Source organism: Mustela lutreola, chromosome 3 (assembly GCF_030435805.1).
Source record: "Mustela lutreola isolate mMusLut2 chromosome 3, mMusLut2.pri, whole genome shotgun sequence".
Classification (NCBI taxonomy): Eukaryota; Metazoa; Chordata; class Mammalia; order Carnivora; family Mustelidae; genus Mustela; species Mustela lutreola.
The window spans coordinates 179,316,721-179,339,649 of record NC_081292.1 but is presented as its reverse complement, the minus strand read 5'-3'; the positions used below and the strand labels follow the sequence as shown (position 1 = coordinate 179,339,649).

The window sequence follows — 22,929 nt, the reverse complement described above, 5'->3', positions numbered from 1 at the left end:
GGGATAAGCTATGAAGAGAGCGGAACAGGGTCCTGCCATGGAGCCACCGGGCGGGGGACTGGAGAAGGCATCTCTAAGGGGAAGCTTTGAGGGGCTGACATCTCAGAAATGGGAAGAAACGAGCCAGGCAGAGCCAGGCTCAGTACAAAGGCCTCGAGGCTGTAACACGCTCGAGGAACAAGTATTAAAAGAAGGCCGGAGTGGTTGGAGCATAAAAAGGGAGGTGAGCCTCCGGAGAGGCCGGAAAGGTGCACAGCGGTCAGATCTCCAGCCTTGACCAGGAACCTGCATGTGGACTTCCAAGTGCAACAGGGAGACATTTGGGGAGCCATCGCAGGGGGAGCCATTGTTTGTTTCGTTAGCTTTCCCAAATGAATGGGTTCTCTCAGATTTACGGATTTACGTTTGTATAAGGTCATTTGGGCTGCTCTGAGGAGATCTGACAGGGAGGATTTATGAAATTAGTACTTGATATTTGGCCAATTAGGCCTTACTTTTTAAATTGAGATGCCAGCGAATTCACCCTTTTAGAATGTACAGTTCAGTGGTTTTTTCATTTATTCACAAAGCTATGAACCAACCGCCCAGCTCTGGAGACAATATATCATAGCTCTAGAGATATCGTATCTCTGGAGATAATATATCACCGCTATCTACTTTGAGAATTTAAGAATAATTTGCATTAAGTTGCAAAAATGTGACAGGATAAGAAATCACAGTGCCAACAGAAGAGTGAGTAAGAGAAGGCTTGACGGGAACTACAGAGAAAACATGAAAATGCTTCCTGTTCATTCAGGACATGCACTAGAACTTTCTGTGAGGATGGAAACTTTCTATATCTGTGCTGTTCAAATTGGTAGCCATTAGCCACATGGGGCTGTTGAGCACTTGAAATGTGACTAGAACAACTAACTGGATTTTTTATCTAATTAAATTTAAATTTAAATTAGCCACATATGGCTACCATATTGGATGGAGCAGCTGTATGGCAACTTACAAATTCAGTCTTATCTGAGATCGTATCCCCCATGTCCCCTAGCTCCCTAGTTTCCAAAATGATTGAAATTTTCAAACATATGCTATACAAATTGTTGTATTTAAACTTAATCTTCACTACAAAGAAAAAGCTGCAGTGTTCCCACAAGGAATCCAGATGACAGGATTGGGGGAAAGGCAGAAGGGACAGGGGAGCCTGTTCTGGAAATACATCTGAGTGGGAGTCAACTTGGTTGGTACCAGGCACGGGTGACATCTGTACACTCCCGGGAGGGCAGAGGAAAGTCACGAGCTTGGCCTCGGCTTCACAGCTCACAAGGAATAAAAGTAATTCCAAAACCAGAATATTTTGGAGGCCACGAAAATAAGGTTGCTTCTCCGGCTCAGATTGTGGGTTGTGTGTGACAAGAACAAAATGGTCCCTTCCAGGATTCTGTCACCAAACTACCAGTCAAGAAGAATCAGAGAGCCATGAGAGGCTCTATAGACTCTTGTGCTTAAACTCATTAAGTTTTTCCCCCTCCCCAAAGTTCCAGTTATGCTGCTCCTGGGGGGGGTAGTGGTGGGCTTTTCTATTCTTCAGAAGAAGAAAAGCAGCTCAGGAGTGCCTGTTTTCATTGCTCTTTATTTCCTGGGGGTCCCCCTCCTCTTTCGTTTAACCACCAGGTTTTGCAAATAGGAGGCATACATGAAGACAAACACATTTAAGATGCTTCTTATCCTAAAGCTTCTTGCAGTGTTTCGGAGCAAAAATAAATCTTTGGTATTTATTATGTATGAAGTTATGAAAAGATGAGATAGCCTTTAATGAATATTTTATATTTATCTATAAAATCTGACATGCTGGGGAAACCAGAAATACTCATTGCTCGATAAACTTAGAAGAAAAAAATAACCAACCTCTAAAATTGCAGTGTTTTAGGACAAGTCACAAATGGAGACAGAGATCCCATAAACAACATATTCTAAAGTTTTTTCTTTAGCTAATTTATGCATTAAATATGATATGTTGTGGCTTCCTACTTTGACGTATATATCTTCCTGTATCCTGAAAAGCCAGGTTCATGTTTAGAATTCTTGGGCTCCCAGAGTTCCAGGTTGGAATGTTGCAAATTCAGGAAGCCAGCCCTTCACCCATCCAGGACTACAAGATTCTCCGCCCCCCCATACCCACCAACCTCCCTTACCATCCCCCCCACCCTATGCCTGGGCTGTCCATGTCCCCCTCCCCCACCACCAATGGCTAGCGCTCAGGTCTGAGGAGTGCACACTGGTGCTCCCATCCACACTAGGGAGGACAGACCTCCAGGGGACACCTGCATATGCCCTGTAGGCAGGTGCTTGGGCATTTCAGCCAAGAATGCTGGGGTTCCAAGTGCCTGGAGAACAATCTAGAAGTCTAGACCTCTTCCCTTGCTCTGTGAGAAAGGACATGGCTCAAGGAGGGTCAGAATGGGGCGTCCAAATCATAGAGTCCAGAGCATGGGCCCTGGTGGCCTAGCTCTAAGGGTAGCACTGAATCTTTTAAGAGCAAGTTAACCATTTCAGTGCTTCTGTGTCGAAACCAGCAAGCGGGGATGTTGAAGAGTCTCTCTTGAGTTACCCTTCAAGATCCAGTTCTCCACATGGTCTTTGTTACAGAAATCAGAAGTTTTTAGTTTGGTATTTCCAAATCTCTTGAGTGTTTTTATTTCGATTCTGAAGCTTTATTGAGATATAACTCACATACCATGCAGTTCACCGATTTTACTCATTTTTAGTATATTCCCTATATTCTACGCTGCCATCACCACCATCAGTCTATGAGCATTGCCATCACCCTAAAAAGAAACCCGTATCCATTAGCACTCTCTCCCCTCAATCCCCGCCCTAGGCAACCCCCAATCTTCTTTCTTCCTTCCTTCCTCCCTTCCTTCCTTTCTTTTTAAGATTTTATTTACTTGTCGACACAGAGAGAGACAGCGAGAAAGGGAACACAAGCACCGGGAGAGGGAGAGGGAGAACCATCTCCATCTTAGGACCCTGGGATCATGCCCTGAGCCAAAGCAGATGCTTAACAACCCAACCACCCAAGCCCCCCCCCCCCCTCCCCGAGTCTACTTTCTGTTTCAACGCATTTGTCTGGTCTTCATGGCATGATTCTGTGCTTTTCAAACTGTTTCCCCTTTCATGGTGTCTGGGCCCAGAGAGAACAGTGTAATTTCAGTACATTCAAACATTTTTATATGTTTTCTCAGGAGTATGAATCAGTGCTTCCCAAACATTAATCTTCTCGCCTTTTAATGCACGTGCAAATCACCTGGGGAGTCGGGTTAAAAGTCGTGGTGGGTGACTCTGTAGGTCCGGGGTGGGGCCTCAAATCCTAAATTTCAAACAAGAAGAAGGACACGGATGAGGCTTGAGGCATGATTTTAGCCGGAGCAGCCTCCGTTTCAGACAGCGCGTGGAGGACTGTCTTAGTGGGGAAGGCGCCCCTCATCGCCCAGAAAGCCGCGGGAAGCGCGCGTGTGTCTGCACAAGGCAGTGGGCGGGGCTTGGGCTACGTGGGCCTCTGACTACCCTTCTGAAATCTGGGTGGGAGGATACACACCCCCCAACCTTTTTCTTTTTCCTCTCTTCTATCTTCAGATCTGCGCTCTCCCCGCTGTATGCTGGGCCCCGGATAAGCAGCAGTGATGCCGCCGGGTTGTGGTTGGGGCAGTGTTCAGCCTGGTCTGGTTCCCTGGCTTATCAGGGCTGCACACCCATGTTTCTCTGACCATCTCCGATGCATCAAGGTCATCGGTTCTGATCATGCCATGCGTACTGGAAACTGTGTTCCGTGAAAAGAAATGAGAACCACATTTTCAGCGAGTGTGGTGTTTTCAGCGAGTTCTATGTCCTTGGGTCTATGAACCGTGGATCCGGTGACAGAGATGAGCTGAAACCCGGAGCCTCTGGCTTTGTTCAGGGTGGGGCCTCACCCGGCCCATGTCATTCGGTCGCTGTCCATGGAATAAGTCACTTTCTCTGGGTTTCATCAAATTGTTTTTGTTCCTGTGGTTTCTTGTTAAATAACTGTATCATCAGATCCCACATGAGTAAGCTACGGCAGAAGCAGAAACCAGGCTGTCTTCATCTTCCCTGATGGCCTGTGGAGACGCTCAGAGGGTTCAGCTTTTCCTTCAGATGCAAAATGGGATCACAGGGAGGCTCACATGGGTCTGTGGAGAGCAGGGGCACAGAGAGGCCAGGTGTAATGCCCTCTAAGAGCACAGCATGGGATGGGGTTTGGTGGATCCAGGCAGCTTGTCTGTGAATAACTCTTGGACATTCTGCAGCTGCAAGAGATGGGAACTCATCAGAAAGGACAGGACTGCAAGCATATGGTGGCCATTTAGGCACATCCCTGATGGGTCACTTTCTGGCTCTCTCTCTGCGGCCCCCTGTCACCCAACCTCCTTGTCAGGTTCTTAGGACTCCTCTTTCTGGCTCTGGCCTTCTTCTGGCCCAGCTACCAGCAGCTCCCCTTGTAAATACCTTACACTCTGGTTTACTGGACGTGTCCCACTCGGGGACATTGTGGTTGGCTGCCCCCGTGGCTCTCCTCATGCTTTCCCCTTCGGCTGAAGGCCTGTCTTCCCTTTGTTGTCTGTCACAGTCACAGTCATACTTCTGGGACATCTTACTTGCCTCCTCTATGATTTTTTGAATTTATTTTATTTATTCATTATTGTGTTTAAGTAGGCTCCATGCCCAACATAGGGTCCAACACGGGACTTGAACTCATGACCCTGAAATCAAGACCTGGGCTGAGATCTAGAGTCAACAGACTAACCAATCAAGTCACCCAGGAGCCCCTGATGTCTTTGTTTTTTAAATCATCTTACTTCTTTCCCTCCTTGTATTCCACTGTAGTTGGATACTTCTGACAATTTCTTGTTAATTATACTGTTAAAAAAAACAATGCAAATACAACTACCACTTATTGAACATATATTGAGTGTCTGATGTGCTATGATGTGGTTTATAGAAGGGACTTCATTTCCTCTTCCAAACATCTTTGCAAGGGAGCTGGTGTTAAATGCACCACACAGGTGAGAACACACCTGCTGCACAGGTGAGGCCCTACTTCCTGCACAGGTGAGAACATACTTCCTGCACAGGTGAGAAAGTTCAAACCTCCCCAGAGTGGTCCCGGCAGATCTGTCATTGGACCTAAGACTGGGTAATACCCAGACCCTCTTAGGTTCCATTTAGATCTATTTACCTCAACCAGAGGTGGCTGGAGCTGATGAAGGAGGGCTCTGGGTTGCGTGCAAACCCTAGGACTTTCCGAGCCAGGAAGGCCTGGGTTTACCTCTTGCATGATGGATTATGGAACTGTTTCTCTTCCTCAGCATAGGGACTGTCATGGCTCATGCTCATCTCCAGGCCATTTTTTCTTTCTTTTGTTTTCTTTCTTTTTTTTTTTTTTTAATTTTTTTAAAGATTTTTTATTTATTTATTTGAGAGAGAGACAGTGAGAGAGATCATGAGCGAGGAGAAGGTCAGAGAGAGAAGCAGCCTCCCGGTGGAGCTGGGAGCCCGATGTGGGACTCGATCCCGGGACTCCAGGATCATGACCTGAGCCGAAGGCAGTCGTCTAACCAACTGAGCCACCCAGGCGTCCCTGTTTTCTTTCTTTTTTTAAGATTTTATTTGTTTGAGAGAGAGCGAGGGCACAAGCAGGGGGAGCAGCCACAGAAGTGGGGGAGTGGTAGGCTCCCTCCTTGGAGCAGGGAGCCAGACGCACGCCTCTGGATTCCCAGGAGGGGAGATCATGACCTGAGCTGAAAGCAGATGCTTAACCAACTGGAGCCACCCGTGTACCCTCATTCTCTATTTTTCCAGCAGTGCACATTGTAGCCCTTGGATGGCGTTAAAGGGCATCCCTGCAGCTTTTGCATAATCTGGCAAAGAGAATTTAAGTCGTTGGGAAGACAAAACAAGCAAACAGTAGTACCAAAAATTCTAAACAAGGGGGTTGCAGGGAATGTCATAGGTGTGGATGCTTATTTGGTCGGGTTAGGAAATGAATGAAGAGAGAGACTCCTAGGCTCCTGGAACGGTGCCTCCAGGTGCCCCCACAGAAGTGGGCAGGGAACTCCGTACAGCGTGGCTGGTGAGATTCCTGCTCACACGCACACAGGCCAAGCTTCAGACTTGTTTACTGCGTCAGTCTACGTGGGGATCTGCCATGGGAATGGGTGAGTGAAAAACTGGAACACAATGAAGGCAGCACTTGTAAAAAATTGACAGCCTGGGGCACCTGGGTGGCTCAGTGTGTTAAGCCTCTGCCTTCAGCTCAGGTCATCATCTCGGGGTCTTAGGACCCAGCCCCGCATCGGGCTCTCTGCTCAGCAGGGAGGCTGCTTCCCTCTCTCTCTGCCTGCCCCTCTGTCTGCTTGTGATCGCTCTTTCTCTGTCAAATCAATAAGTTAAATAAAAAGTTGACAGCCAAAATCGTGATATTAAATAATATTTAGGGACCTAGGGAAATACAATACAATAAATAATACTTAAAAATTTAAGGGAATTTAAGGGAGGCCTGGGTGGCTCAGTTGGTGAAGCATCTACCTTGGGCTCAGGTCATGATCCCAGGGGCCTAAATTGGAGCCCTACACCAGCCTCCCTGCTCAGTGGGGAGCCTGCATCTCCCTCTGCCTGCTGCTCCCCCCGCCGGCTCGTGCGCGCTCTCTCTTTCTGACAAATAAATAAAATCTTCAAAAAATAATTTAAGAGCAGAATCTGAATTTTGTTAGAATACATGTCACCACATGATCTCATTTACAAGTAAGAAAAAGACCAGTGGAGATATCCAAAGGGGTTGAGTCTCAGGGGTGGGACAAGGCGGCATCTTTACTTTATTTTTATGTAGTTTTTAGACTCCCAAATATTCCCCGGCAAACTGTGTTAATCAGAAAAAAACATAAGTGATAATCAGATAATCAGGGAAAAAAAAAAAAAACACAAAAAGCAAGTGATCTATTAAAAAAAAAAAAAACCCAGAACTTTAACTCAAAAATATTAAAAGTGAAACAAGATGAAAACAAAACAAGAGCCGCCTTCCAAAGGCACAAAGAAACCAGAGTGTGCCAGGGACAAGCTGGGTAGGAAGGACCATTGTTCCGACCCAGCGTGGCTTTCTTCTTCATCTCCTTTCAAGGGTGTGCACACAATTTCAAAGCTTTTCCTAAGTTTATTTTTCTGACCAGTGGCTTTAAACTGGCTCAGAGAGAACCTTCCAGAGGGAACTGCAGTTTGAAAACATGGTGGAAATTGATGGATTTTCCCCTCCCACACACGCAAGGCTTAGGGAGAGCGTGGAAGGAGCCAGTCTCTGGGGAAGCATGCTCCCCAGGTCCGTCAGTCCTTCCTGGATCTCTCCCACCCCACTCCCTCTCGTGCCCACTGCCCCTTACTGACAGTGCCCCAGGGAGTGGATGTGGACCAAGAAAGAAAAATTGTTCCAAAGTACTATCTTCACCATCTTGGATTCCTGGAGAGTTCTAGAAGTCGAGGGCTGGGTTTAACTGGGGAGGGGCAGCGAAGAGAAGGATTTTTTGCTTTCTGTCTTCTCCATGGACTCACAGGCCCGCACTACAACCGTAGACTTGGACAAAGAAAACTCCAAGTTAAAAACGACAGGCCCTGTTTGGCCCAGCGAAACAAGAAAGGAGCACGAAAGCCTCTGGATAAAACCCCCTTGACTTCAGTGGCCAAATGGTCAGGCTTTATTTTCCTTTTGTCTGATTAAAATATGTTTTTAAGTCTTTAGAAGTAAAAGATCACCAAGAAGAAAACTTTCCACGGACCCAAGTAATTTTCTTACGTTTTGGTGGTGCCTTCTAATGCTGTAGAAAATGTTTTCTGAAGGGACTTAGGAATGGGTGAGTTCATGCTGCCTGTTAGGACTAAATCAGCCTGTCCACATTCTAAATGTGTGCATCAGGGCAGGAGGGATAAAATTCCCGGATTAAAACTAATGAACTCCAAGTTTATAAGACTCCTTCTTGCACATACAGCTCTTCCAAACGTCATTTTGATAAGTTAATATAAATGAATCAGAAACATCTGTACCAAAAATCCCCCCTGAATACGCAAGGGCTTACCAATTAAGCGGAAGAATGTTTGGTACAATGTGTTTCAGGTTTTAGCAGATCCAAAATGTTTTGAAAAACAGTTAAGTTCTTAACACATTTTGAGAATTTAAAGGGCAGCTGGTTCTCCCCCCCCACCCTTAAAAATGGGAATGGTTATTTCTGTTCTTTGTGGTGACTTCTGCTGCTCTTAACTGCCTGGGGAGGGAATTCTCCGAGTAGAGGCCCACATCTCTCAGCTTTGCAAAACGCTGTCCTACCCTCCCTCTCTCTCTCTCTTTCTGATTCTTCAATTTGCTTCGAAGCAGATAATCGTGTGTGTCAGGCACAGGGTTCTGGAAGTGATGATGAGACTGCGTTCTTTCAAGTTGTAGGACCCGTTTCTAGCTTCAGGCGGGGCATTGTTGCCCTGGTGGGTCACTGTCACAATTTCAAGAATTTCACAATCTGGGGAGCCCGGGGCACTCAGTGGGTGAAGTGTCTTCCTTCAGTCCAGGTCATGATCTCAGGGTCCTGGGATCGAGCCCTGCTTGGTGCTCCCTGCTCAGTGGAGAGCCTGCTTCTTCCTCTCCCTTTGCCACTCCCCCTGCTTGTGCACTCTCTCTCTCAAATAAACAAATAAAATCTTGAAAAAAGAAAAAGAGAAAGAGAGAGAGTTTCACAATCTGTGATACTTATTGGTCCGCTCCTTCTGCTGGTGCCCAAGATGACAGCCAACTTTTGAGGAAAAGAAAAAGAAGACATCAAATCCCCAGAGGATGGGCTGAAAGGTGATGGATCGGCAGGAGGGAAAAAAACAAAGTTCAAACCCCACTAGAACCTGCTGTCAAATACCGCATCGGGTCCAGTCCCTTCCAGCCACTCTCTTATTCTGGGACACAGACTGAGGGATCCCAGCAGATGCCAGCCAAGCAGATGAAAGGGGTTCGTGGGCAGTTCTCTTTCAAGCTCTTTTATTCAAGGAAGCTGCCCTTCCATTTTATTGACTCTCAGTGTCACCATCCTGCAATTTTAATCACTGAGCCCTGAGCAGACATAGGTGAGCTCACCCAACTTGTAATTCTATCTGGACTTCAAGATGAAAGGAGAAACCCTAGCTCATTCTTGTTCCTTCTGTTTCCCCTTCAAGGGACACTGCCAATCTTTCTTAGGCTTGCTAAGTAATCATCATTTAATTGTCTCTGTCGGTTGGACAGTCTTGATTCCCTGAACTTAAAAAATATAATAATAAGAGTAATTAAAAGTGATGGGAGCGTATTGGTAAACAGACGTGAATCTAGGACACCACCAGTCTACCTGACTGTGGAAACAGTGGGACCCCCGCCCCCCATTTAAGTTCAGGGCGGTTAATGAATGATATTTTCCCACAACGTTTAAGAAATCAAAACACCAAAGAGTTAAAGCAGGGCTTCTTCTCACTTCTCTGAGCCAAAATTTGTTTTAGTCTTGTCAGAGCAGATCAGATCATGCTCTTATATGAAACTGTCTCAGCAATTTACCACTTCTGCCAGCCTAAAACCCCAAGGCTTGGCCTGACCCCGCTCCTGCTTTGCACCTCCCTCTCTGTCTCTCTCCCCAACTCTCTCTCCTGCCATGTTCCGATGCACGGACCTGGTTGCTTGTTTCAGGGTCTTAGTAAGCGGTCTCTCTGACCCTCAGACCCCAAAGGAACTGGCTCACCTCCCGTCAGGGGCTCAGCTCGAAGGGGTCCTGATTGGTGAGCAACCCCTAAAACACACATACCACTTTGTATCACACTATTCGCTTTAATTTCCTCACATTGCTGACTGAAATAATCTTGCTTATTGTCAACTTTCCATCACCAAAGAGCAAACACTGAATGACTCGTCTACAGAGACATGGAGAAAAGATTTGCCATTTTCAGTTTTCTTTTGAAATGTTGGGCCTTGCTTGGTTTGTACATGGTGTGTTAACATGCTAGGTAGTTGTGTCTCATGATAGCTTGAGAGAGTTTATTTTATAAATATTCCTCCAGGGTGTAAGGACAAGTCCACCCAAGCCTAGTCTTTCAGAGCTAGATGGCAGGACATAAAATTGCAAATCATAGATTCTATTGAAAGGCATTGAGTTCCTTGAATTCGCCCTTCCCAATCTCTGGGCTCTAGATCAGAAATTCTGGCTGAATATATGCAGGGTATGACAGCAAGACTAGGTGGAATTTTAGTCCTGAATCTATTGGCATTTGAGGCATTGCCCTAACCATGGAAGGTATTTTTCTGAGGAGCCCCCAGTCTCCATAAATGGCTAAAAATCTGGACACCAGAGGCTGATGCTCCTCTTCCCCCACAATCCCAAGCACATGAAGAAGTAGCCAATCTTGAAAAATAATCCTGGGCAAGCGGGTGCCGGGGGGCAACCTTCGGAAATGAATGAGGACGAGTGTGCAGGCTGAATGCACGGGAATGCGGATATAAGGAGAAATGACAAAGAATTTCCAAAGTTGTGTTAAAAAAAATTCAGAACTTCCAAAGACCATCGGCTTTAATAGGATATGGGATACTTTCCTCTTAGTTTTTAATCTTTCCTTTAAAAAAAAAAAAAAGGCAAATTGCTACCTCCTTTGTAACGGAGAACCCAAAGACAGATTCTTAGGCCTGCAGAGGTCAGGGAACCTAGTTTTCAAGCCAGGATCCTACAGGAGTCTGACAGCGCGGCAAAAGCTCTTTTTAAGGAAATAGGTTTGTTTTTCTTTGTTGGGATGCCCTGAGAGGTGAGGCGTGTTTTCGAAACTTCAGGACTCCCTCACTAATTTTGGATTTGTCGTCCAGGAATTTAAACAAACCCTTCTCCAATGAAGGCAAGGAGCCCAAATGCCTACGGGCTTGCTTGCTTCTTTCTCTCTCTCTCTCTCTTTCTTTCCTTTCATTCTTAATAAAATAAGAATTTTATTAATTCTTAATAATCAGTTGGTTATTCAATCTGGCTGCTGTTTCAGGGGGAGTATCTCTTTTAAGATTTTTTATTTATATCACACAGAGAGATCACAAGTAGGCAGAGAGAGAGGGGGAAGCAGGCTCCCCACTGAGCAGAGAGCCCGATGTGGGGCTCAATCCCAGGACCCTGAGATCATGACCTGAGCCGAAGGCAGAGGCTTTAACCCACGGAGCCACCCAGGCACCCCACGGGGAGCATCTCTTACACCTGCCAATCTGAGAGCTTGACTTTTGTCTTTAAAAACTCCTCAGTGGGCTGGCCTTTCTACTCAAAGTTCGCAGCTGCACAACATGGCAGCCCCGGGATCACGTGGGAGCTCGCGAGGACGTGCGGCCCCGATCCAGGTGAGGCGCATGCCCGCTAGAACGGCGAAGTGTTTTCTGGGAAATCTCTCCAGCTACCGTCCCGGTCATGGCGGGCCGCTCAGTCACTTCTTGGTGCCGAGGGCTTGGCGGGCGTTATCAGCAACACTGATTGAATCCTGCCAGTGTCCCCAAGGGGTAAGTGCTCTTATTATTCCCATTTACAGAAGGGGAAACTGAGGCCCTGGGAGATCATGGCATTGGTGGGAGACTATGCAGTCGTGCTGCCTTCGGCTCAGGTCATGATCCTGGAGTCCCAGGATCGAGTCCCACATCGGGCTCCCAGCTCCATGGGAAGTCTGCTTCTCCCTCTGACCTTCTCCTCGCTCATGTTCTCTCTCACTGTCTCTCTCTCAAATAAATAAATAAAATCTTTAAAAAAAAAAAAAAGAAAAAAGCAACGGAGCTAACCAGACTCCATCCTCTGTTGCTGAGGCTGCTGAGGTGCAGAAGGGCGAATTCACCTCCCCAGGGTCACGTATTGTTTCGGATAAAAGCAATTCCTTGTATTCCTCTGAAAGCTCAAAGGCTGGGCCAGCTGCCAGGCCCACTCCACGGTCGGTCGCTCCTCTGCTGTCTGGGTCAGCCCTCACTGCATCCAGCGGTGCTGACCTGGCCGGATTTCCTTTTTGTGTAGGACTCTTCAGAGTGTATTTGAAAAACCAAACACCATTCAAGGTGTTCAGGGGTAGAGGGTGGGTGGGGCGTGGGGAGAGCCAAGTCCAGAAATCCTGTACCTGTGTGCCCTTTCCCTAAGAGCCTGCAGTCACCCCGTGTGGTTCCCCTTCCTTCTGATTTATTTATGCCTTGAAAGCAGCCTTGCTGAGAACACGCAGCAGCAAAACACAGCAGCTGTTCTCCCCCCAAAGGCCGTTCCTAACAGCCCCATCTCGGGAGCCTGTGTTAGAGAAAATTATGCCGTGAAAGGAAAATTTGTTTTCACCTGTGGAAACACTTTTTGTTTTCTAAGTTCCCGAAAACTAAAGCAATAAACAAAACATGCAAATAGGAATGTCCAGGACGTTTGCCACTAGTAATAATGGATATGTGGGCCTTTCTGTCTTATCCTCCCTGTTGACTAGAAACTTCTTCATTTGGCTTTGTGACAGATGAGCAGCTTACTGAGAAATAGTCGATTTCTACACATAGGTCTCCACCCACCTAAATATCCAATGCCTTTATGACCTTTTGTGTAAAAACTAGCTGCTCATTCCTGCCTCCTGGGTTCGTGGACCAGAGACGCTGCCCACAGCCTGGCGTGTCAGCCCTGGCGAGTGGCTGGTTCTCCAGAAATCGAGGAGAGTCCTGGGACCTGGTTTCCCTTCTCCCAGCTTCAACTCTGCTCCTCTCTGCCATTGGCTTTATCTACCATTCCCTGTTTCCGCTCCCTCTAATTGTTCCCACTGAGACCAACACAGGCACTGGCATTCTTGTTATGTCCAAAGATATACTGAAGTCCTACACTGAGATTTCTTACAAGGGAAATGTAGATTCTGGTTCGGAAAAGACAAGAACTCTTTTATTTAGGTTCATCTAATTCCCAAGAATTTGGAGACCGATATTGGCTCTCCTGCTACTACTTAATTACATATTCAGAGATGTTATCTAAAAACTCCTTCGGGTGTCCTATATATGTGCTGATATTTTTAGTTTCACTTTTGCTTCTTCTGTTCCTAAGAAAATTTAAAGAATATCTAACTCTCCTCCAAAGAAGAGAATTCCTCAGAGATTGTAAAAAGCAAGTCGAAAGATGTTAATTAGTAGTATGTCACACGAAAGTGATTTGCTGTCGTCCCTGACAGTCTTCCAGTTATTTACCAGGATTAAGGTACTGAACTTGGTCTCAGGTAGAGATCTCTGGGGTAGGGAAATGGTCGTTGCTGAGTGTTGATAACGTCCTATAACCTTTCGGTATCGTGAAACGACACAGGGAGGAGTTGGACCCTTTTCAGAGTCTGGGAAATTCCTCCCTGTAAAGCTTCAAGGCAGGACAGATTCCTGGGTATACTGGTAGTTGGTGGATTAAAATAACAAATCTTTATGTACAAAGGGGTTTTTACAGGTTTTATCTCAAGGACGGGCCTGTAGGACGTACACTTATAAAACAGAAGCCGCTGGATTAAGTCCTCCTATCAGGGAGGGGAAGGAGCTTGTCATTTATTTGTCACAATTTTATTTTATTGGTTCTTATTCTGCAAATCCAGCCCTAATATCTTGGCAGAGAGATGAAACTCTGTACGCTTCCTTATTTCATTCATTGTGGGCATTATTGTCTTCCCTATTTAGGATGGATCTGTCGCCATCCTAACTTGAATTTACTTAGAAGTAAATTTTGTCCCTGAAGAGACATGCAGTGTTTAGCTAAAAGCATGTGCTTGCCCCTGACCAGTGACTTTCTTCTGGGTTGTGCCATGCACTTCTTGGCTTGAGGCCAAAGCCTTGAACTTCTCATGACTGGAGCTAAGAACAGTGTCAACTTCCCCCTGAGTCCTGTGACTCAGGGGGTGGGAGGGAGGTGGAGATGTTGGAATAAAATTGGGAACCTTTTAGAAGAGAGGAATGCATACTTGGCAGGCAGCCAACAGTGTCAAGTACAGTTAATATTCGTGCAATTTCCAAGGTCATTTTTTTTTATTCCTTAAATATAAAAGTAACCTTGGCTTTTTTTCAAAGCCTCGAACACCATATTGGTCCTTTAAAACTTCATTCCCCCAAACAGTACTCTCTGGCACCCCCCACACACACACAAGAGTGCCTGGAAGCCAGGCACTGTGCCTGGTTCATCTGAATATCCTTGGCACGCACGGGTTCTCAGTTGCAATAGGCACAGAATGAGTGTTTGCAGAATAAATGCATATGCATCTTACTCTCTGAATTCCCCCAGGATTTGAGCACCTCAGACTTGGTGTAAAACAAAGCAGAGCCAAAATGCAGACCTACAAAAGTCCCTTTACACCATTGCCCCTGCCATAGGTCTGCATCTTCTCCCTATTTTCATCCTTGACATTTTGCTTTGATTTTATTTTTATAAAGTTTATGACTACCATATAAAGCAGCATGAAAACTCTATTTTTTAGATTGATTTAACAGGGTGACCATGTTTTTGTTTGTTAACTCATTACTAATCTACCATAATTTAAGGACATTTGTCACAGTTTAAAATAGATTGCATATTCCTATTTTAACCCCCTTAAGTCTTTTTTTTTTCCCCCTGCCTGCTGCCAGGATAAGAAGGAGGGAAGGAATGGTTGAAAATAGGTTTGCATTTTAGCAGACCCTGAATGTTCTTGATGTGTTTGTTTTTTTTTTTAAGATTTTTATTTATTTGACAGAGAGAGATCACAAGTAGGCAGAGAGACAGGCAGAGAGAGGGGGGAAAGCAGGCTCCGTGCTGAGCAGAGAGCCCGATGTGGGGCTCGATCCCAGGACCCTGAGATCATGACCTGAGCCGAAAGCAGAAGCCTTAACCCACTGAGCCACCCAGGCACCCCCTTGATGTATTTCTTATACCATCCCTCCACTGGGTTGACTGTACTAATCCCATTTAAAAAGTAAACACAAGGGGCGCCCCAGTGGCTCAGTCACTTAAGCATCTGCCATCGGCTCAAGTCCTGGGATCAAGCCCCAAGTCTGGTTCCCTGCTCACTGGGGAGTCTGCTTCTCCCTCTCCTTCCACTGGGTCTCTCTCTCAAATTTAAAAAAAAAAAAAGGTAAACTAAAAATATTCACTGGTGAGTGATGTTTCTAAAGTCCCGTGTTCGTTATCTGTGACTGCTGCAGTTCTGTCAGGCCACCACTCGCTCAGTGGCTCAAAACAACACAGATGTATCTTTTTCAGCTGTGGAGGTCCAAGGTCCAAAAATGGTTCATATTCAGACAAAACCAAGGCATCACTGAGACTTCATAGCTTTCGGAGCCTCAAGGGGAGAATCTTCCCTTTCTTTATTCCAGCTTTCAGGGGTGCCCTGCCTCCCTTGCCCGATGGACCTCTCCCCATTTTCAGATCACCCTCTCCTTGACTTTCCTGCCTCCCTCTCCCATTTTGCGAGGATCCTTGTGGTCACACTGAGCCCAAAGAGAATGTGATCTCTCTGTCTCAGCATTGTTAATTACACCTGCCAAGTCCTTTTGGCCACGTAAGGCAGCAAGTTCACAGATCCCTTAGGATGGGGAAATATTTGGCTATGTTATTCTACCTACTATAATCCTAAACCCAGAAAGTGTCTTCACAGCATTTGCCTTCTGTATATACAAAGGAGACAAGATTGAGGCTTGGCCTTGCCTTCTGCTGATAGCCTGTCATGATGCTACTTAATTCTATGAAGAACTAACCTCTTCTGTATCAGGGTTGAGAACACGGATAGCAGTGCTACTGTAATTACATCATGGAAACACCCTGGCAGTTGAGAGCGCATGAGTTTTACACAGAAGTTTTAAAAAGCTTGCCCTACAGTGACATGTTCGGGAGGAACTCAGAGTCTTCTAACTTTTGTCTTTTAGGCTTATGTACAGAAGTACATTGTGAAGAATTATTTCTACTATTACCTGTTCCGATTTTCTGCTGCTCTGGGTCAAGAAGTCTTCTACATCACATTTCTTCCGTTCACTCACTGGAACATTGATCCTTATTTATCCAGAAGACTGATCATCATATGGGTTGTAAGTATGCTTATTACCTACTAACCGCAACGAGGCCTACAACAACCACCTGCTTTGGAATTCAAGTACTTTGCATATGTGTTGTTATTCTTCTTCTTCTTCTTCTTCTTCTTTTTAAATCACTTAGAGTTAAATTTTTATATGGTTTACTTTGGAAATATTTAAAAGCTGTGGACATAACTTGTTTTGTTTGCAAAAACCAGACAAACCTGTGATGCATGTACACTGGCGCACACCTCTGTTTGCAGGAACAAACCCAGAAGAGCGAAGATGTGAGGTGCAGAGAAGAAAGGACGTTTCTGAGAACCCATGTAGGGGCGTAAAAATGCATCCCCCCAAGAGGCCAATTTTAGTACAATCTGACCCAAAATGAATGATCATTCATTCCAAGTGGTCTTAGAGGCTTAGAACTAGGGGCCTGGCATGTGGGAGGACGCTACCCATCGCTGCTTGAATGTGGTAATGCTTAGCAACTCGTCTGTGAAGGTGAAGGAGTTTTAATGGTCAGCCAGTTCAGAGGTCAGACGGCTTCCCTGGGCAGGGGCACATCAGAGCGAGGCTGCCAGCATGGCTGTTTCCACAACTCAAGATTCTGTGCTGAAAACGGGGGTTCAGGAACACTTGGCTGTGTGAAAGGATCTGGGTTCTTGCACAGCTCTGCTCTGAAAAGCTGTGTGATCTTAAAGAAATGACTCCACCACTCTGGGTTTTATTTTTCTCGTTTGTAGACCAAGTTCTAGGGCCCTCAGTCAGAAACCATAACGTCACATGTCCTTTAGGACAGGGGAAGGGAAATCAAAGGGTAAAGTCCTAGGTGGGGAGGGTGGTGGGGATGGTTAGGGGTAGTAGAGGGAGTGGGGGTGTTAGTGAGAGTCACGGTGTGGCCACTAGGGGCACTGGGGAGCAGCCGCCTCTCAGTTCCACCTGTGACCGCCCTGAAGCAACTGGGCTGGAGCTGTTAGATTTGTTTTTCGTGGAAAGCCTCCCATTTTTTAAATGTAGGCATACATCTTTAAAACATTATGCATCAGCTGAACAAAGAATCCTTGAAGTCCACATGTACGAGGACTGGTTTGAAGCCTCTAGCCTACAGCTTTAACCACTAAGGTCTCCAGGGCTTATGGTTATGATTATTTGGCCCCAAATTCTTCCCAACTTTTTTTTTTTCTCCTTTTCTCTCTAAACCGACAAGCCATTGGTTCCTTTCCTCATCCCTGTCTCCCAAGCAGTCCTCTTCTGAAATCTAGCTCCTGTATGACCTGAGACTCTGCAAAAGCATAGGCTTCTTGCAAAAGGCGAAAGGTGGTGTCATCAGTCATGCATGTCTCTTTCTGCTGTCCCTCCGAGACCTGCAGAGCAGGGCCGTCCCGGCTGCACTGGGAAGGCAAGGAGCGCGCATGGGGGCAGGGCAGGGAGCATTTCTGAAATGCAGCAAAGGGACTGGGTGCTTGAGTTTCCTCCCATTCATTTACTTTCTATATGTGTGTGCATATGAATATATATCAGTTTTCCAACTTCTGTGGTGGTTGAGGGAGGCAGATGATGTTAAACCCTTTTATAATTGTTCACATATGCCATCGGCTCGAGGCCTGCTGTATCCCCCACTGAGAGTGGTCTGTTTTTCCTGAGCAGCTGAGAGAAACTTTACACCGGATGGTAGTCAGGGGACTCCCTGATTGCCGTTTGGTTGTCACGTCTTCCTTTCAAAGTGCCCGAAGGATTTCGTGTGTGAGGTGGAATTACCAGTCTTTTGTCAGAGAGTGAGTAGATCAGATCTTTTCCTGAGAAAGGAAAAGAGCAACCTTTGAGTAGTAGATTGTCTTGTGCTTTGGTGACCTGTTCCTTGCTTTTAAAAAAATGGGTTGTGCGCTCAGGTCCACAGGCCACCGGGCTCGAGGTTCCACATCCTGTGTGGTCAGTCAGATCCTCGAAGCAGTGAATTCCTAGTAGGTCTGTGAGCAGACAGTGGAGGCCATTTAGGAGATAGACAAGAACAGTGAGGGACAGGGACAAGCAGAGGTGGAGGGGGAGAAGTAGGAGGGGGGAGGGGGAGAGAGAGAGAGCAGCCCAAGAGACTTAGATGGAAAGGTATGTTGGGAGGTGGGGAGGAGGGAGCTCTGTGCCTGTGGCAGAGATAATAAAAGATGCTTGGTTTGGCTCTGGGAAGAAGGCAGGAAGGGAAGGGGAGTCCCTGGTGGGTTTGGTGGGAGTGGGGGAGGTTAGGAGGGATGGCAGGATGGAGCACAGTGAGGCCCTCCCCGGGAAGCAGCTTCCTCTGAGGCAGCCTCTCTGGCAGAAGGGACATGGGTCTTTAGGGAGTGAGGATGCAGCCACGCCAATGACACGGGGCAGAGTGCGAAGCCTCCTAGCATTAAACATCTTCTCTCGTCCAAGAGGCTTGGAAAGGCAACTGTGTTCAGGAGCGCTAAACCTCTTGTGAGATTTTCTGTCCGTTCCACGGTTTTCCTTGGATGGAATCCCAACAGGTGTTATTGCATTAAAAAATTACTTGTTATCATGGGGGTGACTCATACCATCTGAGGTAGCTTAGCAGAATTTATGGTTCTAGTGAGCACTTCCTCGTCACAATCCTGACTATCCCCCCACCCCCACCCCCCCACACAGTACATCTTCTATTGCTTTTACTGGCATCTGTGTTGTTTATCGTATTTGATTTCATAACAATGGGTGAGTATCATTTTCATCATTTTATAGATCAGGAGAGTAATGCTTCAAATAATACTGAGCCATAGCCTACATTGAGTGCATCAGCGTCGTTCTACAACTTACGCCTTCCGTGAGATGACGCCTTCCATATTTTTACCTCCTTGAACCCTGCCTGTGATCCTGAGAGGTGGTGCTTGCCAGCCCATTTTACAGATCAGAAACTGGTATCTAGAAAGACTGAATAACTCACCCATGATCACATTGGCTTGAGTGGACTTGATCCTGGCATCCAGGGCCTCGTGGGCTGGAGGCAGCTGCTGCTGTCAGTTCTTAGAACAGAGCTAAATGATATGAAGAGCTTCTCCTCTTTTTTTTTTTTTTAATTTTTTTAAGAGGTGTTAAAACCAAGGCTTTAAGCATTAAAATCACTTGCCCAAAGTTACCCTCGTTTTTGTTTTTTTTTTTAAGATTTATTTTTAAGTTATCTCCACATAGAACCTGGGGCTCGAACTTACAACCCCAAGATCAAGAGTTGTTTGTTCTACCAGCTAAGCTAACCAGGTGCCCCCCAAAGTTACCTTCTATTGCATATTTGCTATGATTGTGTTTCAGGTTTGCCCATCTGACATTTATGAACTCTGTATTTTATTTAAGTGTCTTTTATGTAACTTTCTTGACAAGTCAGAGTATTTCATCCCAGAAAATTTAAACAAGCGAGCCTTTTTAGTTAGCTAAAAGACATCTGTCAAGTCATCATTTCCCTCTTCTGTCACTTACCAGGGTATTTAACCTGGCATTGGATTCCACCATTGGATTTCATGGAGCAGAGATGACTGTGAATGGTAATTGACCTAGATTCTCATGAAAAGACATGGCAGACCGTGCTTTAGGAAGAGTCACTATCCAGAGTTACTGTCCCATCTCTTGTCTTCCACTTTGGTGTGGTGGCACCCCTACCAAAAAATAAAGGCTTTAAAACAATATTGCTGTGTCTCAAAAAGATGAGAGACCATTTCATTGAGTCTGCATGGTGGTCGGCTTTGTAACGTGAGGCAAAATCTCACTTTCTGCTAAGTCAAGTTATTCTCCATTTAGTAAAATAGCAGTGCAAATATCAATACCACAGTTCATCCTTGGGAAGCTCCTTTTTGTCTGCTCTTATGTTACTTATTTCTATACTGCTCTTTTAAGATATCTCTTGGCATTCAAAATGAGATGGAAGTAAAATGGGAAAAGCAAAATTAGGGGAAATATGGATAAATTAGGAGATAAAGGCCTAGTCTGAAATGAAATGTAGCTTACTGATTCAAAGTTGAGCCACAAATTTGTCTTTGACTTTGTCCTAACCAAACCAAAATGAAATTCAGTTACATCCACTAGGAAACATTTGGTTTATTCCTAAGGGAGCAAAACTTCTTCTGACACAGAGTTCATAGAATCGTTGAGCTCTGTTGCTAAATTATTTTCCTAGAAATAATTTGGTATCAAGCATCCCCATCGTATGTGAGTACCCCTTTTGACATTTCCTCATAAACTTTGTGCATTCTTATTTTTAAATCACTGCTAATTTCACCAATGGGAAAAAAATGTTATCTCAGTTAATTTTCATTTCATATAGTTTTAGTGAAGATGAAAGCATTTTTCAGATTTTTATTAACCATTTGTATGAACTCCTCTGTGAATTGTTATTCTGCCTTTTGAGAGTGTGTGTGTGTGTGTGTGTGTGTGTGTGTGTGTGTTTAAAGAGAGGCTTTAGTTTTTAAATGGATTTTTCATCAGTTATAAAAATGATACTGAGCTATTGATTTTTTTCCATGTATCAGAGACCATGTATCTTTACAAATAAGATTTTTAGAAGTTTGAGACTTTGAGAAATGGTATTTAAATTTATGGTGTCATTAATAGTGACTTAAAGCCCTTTAAACCTGAACAACACCGGTTCCTTTGGTTAAGTGTCTGACTTGATTTTGGCCCAGGTCATGATCTCAGGGTCCTGGGATTGAGGCCCATGTCTGGGCTCCATGCTTAGCGGGGAGTCTGTTTGAGGATTCTCTGTCTCTCTCCCTCTGCCCCTCCACCACCCTCTAAAATAAATAAATCTTTTACAAAAATTGAATTTCAGTGCTTTTCTACTGGGTATTCAGTTTGGGCACAGACCTCACCACTCCCTGTTGTATTACCCTTTGTGACCACACTGGCCCCTTTCAGGCATTTGAATTTGGGATTCCTAATTTCAGGCACCTAATCTTTCTGACTAATAGTTTCTCTGGCCATAAATAGCTTACTTCAGTGACCGGCCCTTAGAAAACCTGGTTCCTGATGCCTGAACTCCAGTAAAGTTAAAATTTGTCTCGAGTTTTTCCTTGCCTTTTTTTCTACTTGTAAACATTCTTCTCATTTGTAAACACAGCACGTTTGCACATGAGAAAATTTGCAGATTTTTTCCTAACATCAAAAGATCTGTTCCCCACCATTCTTACTTAAGTATGACTATTTTTTTTTTAAAGATTTTATTTATTTATTTGACAGAGAGAAATCACAAGTAGATGGAGAGGCAGGCAGAGAGAGAGAGAGGGGGAAGCAGGCTTCCTGCTGAGCAGAGAGCCCGATGCGGGACTCGATCCCAGGACCCTGAGATCATGACCTGAGCCGAAGGCAGCGGCTTAACCCACTGAGCCACCCAGGCGCCCTTAAGTATGACTATTTTAAGAAATTATTACCCTATCTAAACTATTCTGACAGTTTTTCTGATGGCTGCTTCTGAATGTTTTCAGGCAGAGTTCATCTCTCTTCTAAGAATCCATGGCTTCTGCTGACGTCCCTGATTGGAAGCCAGGCCCGCATGTGGGGGGTAGGACGGGGGTGTTCCTTCCACTTCCATCCTTAGCTCTGAGGTCTGGTCAGAAGGATCTGGTCCTGTAATACCATGAAAGGAACACCAGGCTGATGTTTATAGGTAGTGTTGTTTGGTTCCCAGAAAGAGAGACCCACTCAAAGTTGCTCGGGAAAAGGGGGACTTAGCGTAAGATTCCAGGGAATCTGAGAGACAGAATGTCACAGGGCCAGACTCCTGTGGACAGTGTGGTCCTCTGCTCAATGAAGCTGGGACCCCATGTACTTGCTGCTTCACCTCCTGTTGCCAGCTGGTCACCTCCCAATGGTCCTTTCCTTTAGATTTTCAAGACCAACGGACCCAGCTCAGTAAGTCTCATGATTCCAGCCATCTCGTGCCAGTCAAACTTGGTCCAAACAGCTCTTTTGGGGTGGGGATAGACAGTTAATTGAGGCACAGAGCCACGGGCCAGGTCAGAATATCAAGACTTGAACCATAATCCTTGCAGTGAAACCTGTGCAAGGCGGGTGAGGATTCCCGCCAGCAGCGCCCCTAGCTCTCAAATGGAAGGACTCAGCTAGACGATACTCAGAGGCCTGCAACACAACACGGTCCTGAGTCTTCTTTGTATGTCTGCTGTGTGACCCTTAGAAGAGCTTCAGCTATGGTGTGGAGTAAGAAGCAAAAGAGCCAGTGCTGGGCCAGATCACATTTAAAAAAACAAAAACCAAACCCATGTCCTCTCTTTTGCAGACCGAATGCTAATGTGGCTTTACTAATTTTGTCTCTTTGCGGTGAATCCCGTCAGTGTTAGTGCAGTTGACATCCATATCCAATCCATTGCCGAATAATTGTTGGGCTGCCCGCTGTTTGTGTTCAACAGGATCGAAGGAACACTTTAAAGGAAAATGCTTAATTGCTTGGTGAATATAAAAGGAATCTGAACAGATTTCTTTTTGCCAGGCCCTTCTGTTCCTAGTCTTTTCAGTCATATTCACACTGGAGAGCTGAAGTTTGAAATGATGCATTTCACGTGGCTCACATGCTGATTACTGAACACTAGCTGGCTGATATCTGTGGTTCAAAGACCTGAAATTTACACTTACACTGTGCCCGTGATCTAGACAGTGTCTAATGGCCATGGAGTCTAGAGTAATATTTTATAAAGCTGACCCATCAGTTGGTTAAGAGGCAAACTTTGTGATAACCTGTCGCAGTGGGCAGAATGGAGCCCTGTCTCTGGACGTGGGCAGGCTGCCATCTGGCTGTCCCACAGGGGAGTAAGGAAGAAGAGGGGAACGGCCGCCCAGTCCCTGTAATTCATTCCCCTCGTCCA

General features: G+C 45.6%; 1 protein-coding gene across 1 annotated transcript in view; it reads left to right on the top strand.

Moving 5' to 3' along the window:
- The window catches only part of SGPP2 (sphingosine-1-phosphate phosphatase 2), a 108,294-nt gene that overhangs the window by 27,889 nt on the left and 57,476 nt on the right, over positions 1–22,929 (top strand). The window contains exon 2 of the mRNA XM_059167911.1: positions 15,935–16,093. Coding sequence (XP_059023894.1) covers positions 15,935–16,093 — 159 coding nt within the window. The remainder of the gene's footprint in view (positions 1–15,934; positions 16,094–22,929) is intronic.